Source organism: Capricornis sumatraensis, chromosome 5, assembly GCF_032405125.1.
Source record: "Capricornis sumatraensis isolate serow.1 chromosome 5, serow.2, whole genome shotgun sequence".
NCBI lineage: Eukaryota > Metazoa > Chordata > Mammalia > Artiodactyla > Bovidae > Capricornis > Capricornis sumatraensis.
The window spans coordinates 76,405,933-76,413,829 of record NC_091073.1 but is presented as its reverse complement, the minus strand read 5'-3'; the positions used below and the strand labels follow the sequence as shown (position 1 = coordinate 76,413,829).

General features: G+C 45.2%; 1 protein-coding gene across 1 annotated transcript; it reads left to right on the top strand.

Annotated features, from left to right (window-relative positions):
- The first annotated feature begins 990 nt into the window (after window positions 1-990).
- Window positions 991-7,675, top strand: NPY (neuropeptide Y). The gene is made up of 4 exons (XM_068973326.1): window positions 991-1,063; window positions 2,003-2,190; window positions 5,779-5,859; window positions 7,651-7,675. The coding sequence occupies exons 2-4, from the start codon at window positions 2,003-2,005 to the stop codon at window positions 7,673-7,675; spliced, it is 294 nt and encodes a 97-aa protein (XP_068829427.1). The 5' UTR covers window positions 991-1,063.
- The last annotated feature ends 222 nt before the right edge of the window (window positions 7,676-7,897 follow it).

Below are 7,897 nucleotides of genomic sequence, written 5' to 3'. Positions count from 1 at the left end.
CTGTAGGTTTAATGCGATGGGCAAATTAATGATTTTTTTAACCAGTTTTAATTAGAACCCACGTTCTCAATCAGCGTTAATCAAACCTATTTGGCACTATTCAACGGCCAGCAGATAAAAGAAAATTGCTGTTCATTTGACTACCTGGTCGATTTGGACCAAAAATTTTCGTTCGCGCTTTAAGGAGTCTCTCCGAACTTAAAACTCCGCTCTTTTTCAGCAAACCCAGAAAGTGTCCGACCTCTGAGGAGTTCTCAGTCTCTACACACTGTCGGATACCAACTGGACTTCCAGTGTTCGGGCGAGTTCTTGGAGAGGGCCGATCTCCACCAAAACCAAGCTGGGAAAAGGGACGAAGCCACAGAAGGTTTTGCTCAGCCCTGGAGGAGTGGGGCGTTGGGGTCCTCTAGCTCGGGACTTTGGGCAGGCTTCTGGGAGCTGCTTTAGGCGCAGGAAAATCCCAGCACCAAGTTGTCTCCCCCGAAAGCACTCAGGAGGCGTGTCCGCGCCCTAGCCACACGGATCCCAGAAAGCCTTCACCACGTAGCGGATACGGGTACCCCAACCCTGGTGCCCAGCTGGTGGTAGTCCAGGTGACGGGCGACAGAGATGATCTGGGCTGCTCCTATCTCTGGCAGGACTAGACCGGGCGTGGAGGACGGCAAGGTTTGGCCGCCGCAGGAGGGCAGGAACTTGAGCTTTGGCGTGGTCCTGTGCTCTCGGAGCGCGTTGCTGCGCTAGCATCCTGCTAGCTTCCCTTTCGTGGGGCCTGGCTGGCGCTGGCAAATTGGGGTGTGGGTGGCTCCCAGAGCCGAAGCTCGCGAGGCAGTAGCTCCCGGCCCCCTCCCTCATCCCCCGCCAACGGGGGCGGGAAGCTGCCGGGTGGGAGTAGCGGAGCGTGATTGCCCGAGGCCCCTCCTGCCGTGGCGAGGGAGAGCCATAAAAACCCTGTTGCAACCTGCTCCGGACACCCCCTTCTGCAGGCTCTCACCCCTAGAAGAGCGCGCCAGACTACTGAGCCCTAGCCACCCAGCCACGCCCGCCAGCCACCCAGCCCGCCACCGTGAGTGCCAAGACCCGCTTACTTGACGGGAGCCCGAGGGAGAGGGGGCGCCTGTGAACTTGCCCGGGGCTCTGGGAGGAGGGTCGCGCCCGGATCCCTAACCCCTATGCGCCGGGCTTTCAGGCGCCTCGACGCGTGCTAGCCCCTCTTGGCGGCTAAATTCCACCTGCCCCTTCCTGTACCCTCTGATGGAACAGCTGCCCTCTCCCCGACCCTCCTGGCTACGCCGGCCCTCTGGGTTATCCTATGGTGGATAAAAACAGAAGCCCGATCCCAGAGCAGCTGGCCGTTTCCTCGAGGGTCGCCGCCTGGAGGGAGGTTTCCCAGGCAGCGCTCCGCGAATAAGGAATCCCCTGAGCTTGGAAGCGCCGCTCCCTGCCGCCTCTTGCGATCTTTCGGATCCGATCTGAGACCCACCGGCAAGGGAGCTGTTCTCTCCACTCTCCCCGCCAGTTGCCACCCGAGTACCGTTTGCCATCACTGTCGAGCTCCTGCAGCGGGGCAGACCAAAACTTAAAAAGGAGAAACTTCTTCCCTTCCCTCTAACAGGGCGTTTGGGGAAGAGGGTAGGAAAGGGGTAAGTTCTCAGTGCAGGGGGAGGAACTTTTAATCTGTTTTTTAAAGTGTTTTTAATTGGCGCCAGAGCCTCCCCAACTCAGCGTCTCTCACCGCCGGATTCTTGACTCTGCTACTGGACTAAAGTTGCTCAGAGTTTTCGGGCGGAGCAGAGGGGCCGGGCCAGAGCAGATCTTGACCTGAATCCACAGGATGGTCTCACCGCTCTCTGCTCCCTCTGCGTGACTGGGTCGAGCGTAGATTGAAGGTTGGGGTGTGGGGGTCGTAGGAGTGGGATGGGCGCTGGGGCCAGAGGAGGAAGGTGCGGAGCGTGCGTCCTCTGAATTCCCTAAGCCCCCTTCACTGCACCTTCGGTGTCCGCAGATGCTGGGTAGCAAGCGACTGGGGTTGTCCGGACTGACTCTCGCCCTGTCCCTGCTCGTGTGCCTGGGCGCCCTGGCTGAGGCGTACCCCTCCAAGCCTGACAACCCTGGCGACGACGCTCCGGCGGAGGACTTGGCCAGATACTACTCAGCGCTGCGACACTACATCAATCTCATCACCAGGCAGAGGTAGGTGGGCTGCGCGGGACTCCCGACTCCCGGAGCGCCCCACTTGCACACCCGGAGATCATGGGCATCTTGAAGGACAAGGACTTTTTATTTTTTGTATCCCAGGGCCAGACAGCATCAGGCACATGCTCAGCTCTCAGTAAATATTTGCACAGGGAGCAACTGCCTCGGGCACTCCTGTCACAAAATCCTGATCCCCAGACTCAGGTCCCCCAGTCTGGGTGGCTGACTGGCCATTTCCTCTCACCCATCCCCTTGTCTTTTTTGTTCCTAGAGCAGTTGGAGGACTGTTTGGAAACCTGGGTAGGAAAGTATCCAGTGAAAGGGGTCAGGAAGGCGTTGGGAGGTGGCTATAGCTGAGAGGGCTGCAGGAAAACAACAGCACAAGCTAAGGAGGACACAGCTGGGTCACCAAAGACACTGCCAGATTTTTCAACCTGCCCAAACTGAAGTGAAAAGACAAATTGAAGTATTTTCCCCCTACAGTGTTTTATTTCAGTCTGAACCCCTTACCTGAAAATCCTGCTCCTAATAAGTAGAGATTTAGCATGAAAACATTGGTCTAAAATGCTGAGACTTTCCCCATTTCATAGCAGGTGAGTTCAGAAAAGAAAATGCCCACTTGGTGCTTTTTAAAGGAGAAATTTACAATGATCTGTTCACTTTAGGATGAATCCAGGGATTACATGTAATTTGAGAAATTGTCATCTTTATTCTGAACCCCTAGAAAGCTAAAGTGAAAGGCCACATTTCATTCTCAACATCAAATCTTAAGCAAAAAAATCGAATCCAAACTATTTTAGAAGTAACATAGGATTTAAAATTGTTTCCAAAATTAATTCATCTTAGTTTTGAATCATTCACCTTTTTAAATTACTGAGATCAAATATCCTTAATAAGCTGAAAACAATGAGCTTTTTACAAAGTTTAATGTTATTTAATATATTTAAGTTATGTTTTTAAAGTATGTTTTGTTTGCTCTTTTACTATATTTCGAGGAATAGTTGGAAAGAATTCAAAGTGGGGAAGAATTTGTATTAAAGCAAACTCTAACTTTGATGAAACTTTCTGTTTCATCAAAAAGCTTTTAAAGAACCAATTTATATGAAATTAGAAATATATGAAAGTGCTAGAATTAAATAGCATTGGTTTATGATCCCTGAAGTCTGATACTTTGCATTAGTGAAAAGCAAGAATGTCTTAATAGACCTTCTTAATAGACCTTAATAGATCTTAATAGACCTTCAGAAAGTTAATTGCTTCATATTCTTGCTTATGCATCATAAAGACCAGAGAAAAAACTGTACAAATTTTTTTTTTCCCTAGGAAAGACTTTGTTAGTTATTTTGTCCGTTAATTATAGCATATAGTGGAACTTAGTTTTACAAAGATGATTGATATAAACCTTTACCATTGTGTAAAGCTTTGGCATTTCAAAATGTTTTCCTAGGCATTACTTTGTTCAGTCTTTACCTCAAAGCTTTGAAGTGAGTACAATTATCACCAGTTTACAGATCATGAAATTAAGGACATTTCATGAAAACTTCTTTTAGGGGTGATTAAATTGGAGCCCTCCTCTTGATCTCTGGATAATGTCACTACTAACAGCACTTAGAGTGATCTTCAACACCTTTGATGAGGAGAAAATAAGGGAAAGGGCTAAGATTCAGGTTAGCAAATGTTCCTGAAGCAATTTCCTATCTCCTCTTCATATAAGCTCCTTCTTAGAAACACTCAGAGGCTCGTAATCTGCACCCATCACCTCCATTCTATACTCTCATCATCTTCCCACCACACACATCGACTCATATGCACATCTGTATTTTTGAAAATTACGTATATACACATACATTTTAATTTGGTATAGATGGTACTGTGATATTCTCTTTCCTCCCCTTTTCTACTTGGTTCATGTTCTAAAGCTATATACTCCTCGTTCATTGCTTCCAAAGGTGGCATCATTTATTCTAGAGCATAGATCTACCACATTTTATTTTTATAGTCATCTATATCAGTGGTTCTCAATTGGGGTTGACTTTATGCTCCCCAAGACACTGGGCAATGTCTGGAGACATTTTCAGTTGTCATAGTGGTGGGATGGGGTGGGATAGGGGAGTGGCATGGGGGGGTGGCATGGGGGCTACTACTGGCATCTAGTGAGCAGGGGCCAGGGACACTGCTGAACATCCTGTGGTCCCTAGGACAGCCCTTGACAATAAAGAATTATCCAGCTCAAAGTGTGCACAGTGCCAAGACTGAGAAACCCAGCCCTGGACTAGAGTTTCTTCCTTCTAGTCTCATTGTTATCATCTGGGGAACTTTTAGAATATACTGATGCTGAGCTGCACCCCTGAGGAGTTAAATCAGAATCTCCCAGAGGGTGGGACCTGGGCTTTTTCAAAACCCCCAAGGTGATTCTATTATGTAGCCAGGTTTGATTTTCCTAGAGATGCTGTCTTTGAAAGATAAAGCATTGTCAAGAAGAAGGATAATCCAGAATTAATTCGAGATAGGAGAACAGTCATTGATGCTGCTCTGGATACCTACTATTTTCTGACTACAAATTCTGCTATTGCAGACTTAGGTTCTCTAATGGTAAATTGGAGAAAATATTCACCAGTTCTTCAATTCACTGGAGCATGATGAAAATAAACGAGTTAAGGTTGCCCAAGATTTTTAGGATTAGTAAAATCAACTGATGGACAGAATAAATACATATAAATTGCTGCCTACCGTCTGATGTCACAACACTAGAAAATCTTTGAGGAAATCTCACAAATGATGGGGGTGAGAGAGTTGGCTTTGCTTTTGTGTTCCTTGAGTCCTTGCAAAGGAGCAATAATAGGAACACTTTCCTCCAAATTTAGATTTAATTGGGCTTGATAGGCAGCTAACATATACTCTCTATCAGCTTTATTCCACTGTTTTATCTGATATCTAATCAATCCACAGTAGACTATTTTTTTATTTGTGAAAAAATCAGCTACTGATGTCCAATGCTTTTATTGAGAAAGGGAAAAATAGTATCTTCAAAAAATTACAACTTGGTGTAGATTTCTCAGCTCCTTTAGCAGAGAGAGAGACAGACAGACAAACAGACCAGGTCCTCACTCACCTGGAGCCAGCAGCATATACTACCCTGGCAGGAAAACGTAACCTTGAATTCATATATTGTTCTACCCATACCCTGCTATGGGAGAAAAGAGACCAAGAACGTTTCTATGGACCAGTAGGTTTCCTTCGTATTTTCAGGGCAGATTAAAATCACGTCAGGAGAGAAGACTTTTAGTTTTGGCACCCCAAATAAACATGGAAAATATAGGACTCCGAATCTGTTCGTAGCTGTGAGAATGGATGCATTTCAGCAGCAGTAATGTGCATTTTTGTGTATCACTCTGTTGCTTTCAGAGCATTGTGACTTACAGTGAATATTCATCAAGATTCTAATTTTAGCAGGAGTTATGATTTTGTTGATGTTTTATATTAAATACCACAAATCTTTCTTTTCTAAAGGTGTTTATGGTTTCTCCAAATTTGCCTTAAAGGACTTTTACTCCCCCAACCCGTTTTTTTTTTTTTTTTTTCCAGATACGGGAAACGATCTAGCCCCGAGACCCTGATTTCAGACCTCTTGATGAGAGAAAGCACGGGAAACATTCCCAGAACTAGGTATGAAAAGATTTATGTGGGAACACTGTTGCAGAGCTCAAGGTGGTCAGGGAAAGGAAATCAGACAGGACTGCTGGAAGAAGGTGTTGGGATGGGGTCCTCCAGACCAGGTAAGATTTGGACAGGAAGAGTGATGGGGAACAGAGCATGAGGACCTTTCTCTTCACATACTCATTTACAAATCTCTGAACTTGTGGGATAATATTTTCTGATTCAACTTAATTTGATGCTCCTTTGAAATTTTCAAATATAAATGATTTTTGCCTCAAAAATTACTCTATAGAAAATTTCTGACTAGCTTAGATTGGGGAAGCACAGGGTATGCCCTAATATCTACATTGAAATAACCAACTGTTTGTCTTTGGCTGAGGTAATCTTTAGTTCTTATAGTCTACATAGAGGATCTACACATCCTTGGAAATGTTCCCTTCTGGCTTCACTCTAGTCATGCTGGTTTTACAAGAAGCTGTAGATTAAATCAAGGGGTGCTCCTGTTTATTTTTTGACTTATTTTAGTTCATCCAATGTCACACTGTAATTTATCACATTCAGTGAATGAACATTGAACAACGTGTTATTCTTAGGGCTTGCTTGGAAACTTGGGGCTTTCTTGGAGTGTGGAGCTGCCTTAGGACAGGTGCCCTCTAATATCTAGATGTCAAACATTGGGCTGGGGTCATTCCAGGTAAAGACTGCAAGTGAAAAGGTGCCTGCTCCTCCTCCTTTTCCATAGCTGGCTCTCCTGTCCCAAGCCCACTGTCCCTTCCCCCAGTAAGATGGCCTGTCTACCTTAAACCCAGAGCTCTACATCAAGAACAAATCTCCCCAGAAGAGGTCACTAGAACACTTGCTCAGTGCATGTGACTGGCTTGTCACTCTTCATTGGGTTCTCCCTCCGTTCTCTTGTGAAATGGCCAGCCAGAGTGAAGCTGCAAGCCTGGGGTTGTCAGGTTTGTTTTCTCTGAAGGACACACAATTTGGATTGGAATAAAACTCCAGTGCTCTTGTCCCTGGTGGCACTAGCACAGACTTGAACAGCAAATGCAAGGGAAGCAGGTGGAAAACTCATAAGGGTGGTTTTAAAATACTAAGCAATACATGCTTTAATGTTTCATTAATAGGCGTATGATGTTTGTCACAGTAATAAGTTTAGGATATGCTATATCTATTCAGGGTTAGAAATATAATCATCCAGACCGACCTACAGCCTTAACGCTGTTCTTTGTTTTGTGGCCCAAAGTTACATGGCTGGTGAATGAAATAGAGTTAATTGTACTCTGATTGACGGCTTCAATCACGTGCACTTAGAAGGAGACAAAACTTGACAGCCTTGAAATTGCCTGTAAATGCGATTTTATTTAAAAGGGTTCTTCATAGTCTATTAAACAGCATCTTACTATATAAAAAGCCTTGCAGGAAAACACAGGAAGCATATTCAGAGTTGAATAACAATAACTTTCTCTTTACAGTTTTGTGTGATTCCTGTAGTTTTGATCTTCAGAAATACTGCAGAGTTCTTTGATTCTTTGATAAATGCAGAGCCTTTTAAATATTCCCTCTGAGATTTGCCTGAGACTCCCCTTAACATGAGTGAAGCTACTCAGCTGGGTCTCTGTACATTATGCCACTGTCTCCCACTCTGATATTCTATGTGGTCTCCTATTTAGAATGCCAGCAGCCTTTTCAACAGTTTCTGATCATCTTTAAGTTCTGAGCTCAATGTCTCACTCTTACAAGCCTCCCAGGAAGTTAGAAGCTTCTCTTACGTGCTTTGCTTTTTGTGTTTGACAGGCTGGAAGACCCTTCTATGTGGTGATGGGAAATGAAACTTGCTCTCCAGTCTCTGCCTTTTTTTCAACCCCCATTTCATCCTGTAAAACTAGAGTCTGCCAGTCCTCCCAATGCATGCAGCCCCTGTGCTCACCTCTGCAGTTTCCCTTTGTCGTCATTGTATATATGTATGTTTAAATAAAGCACTATGCACTCAAAAGTGTATGCTCCTCAATGCAAAATCTGCAGTTGCAATAGTGAAAAATAT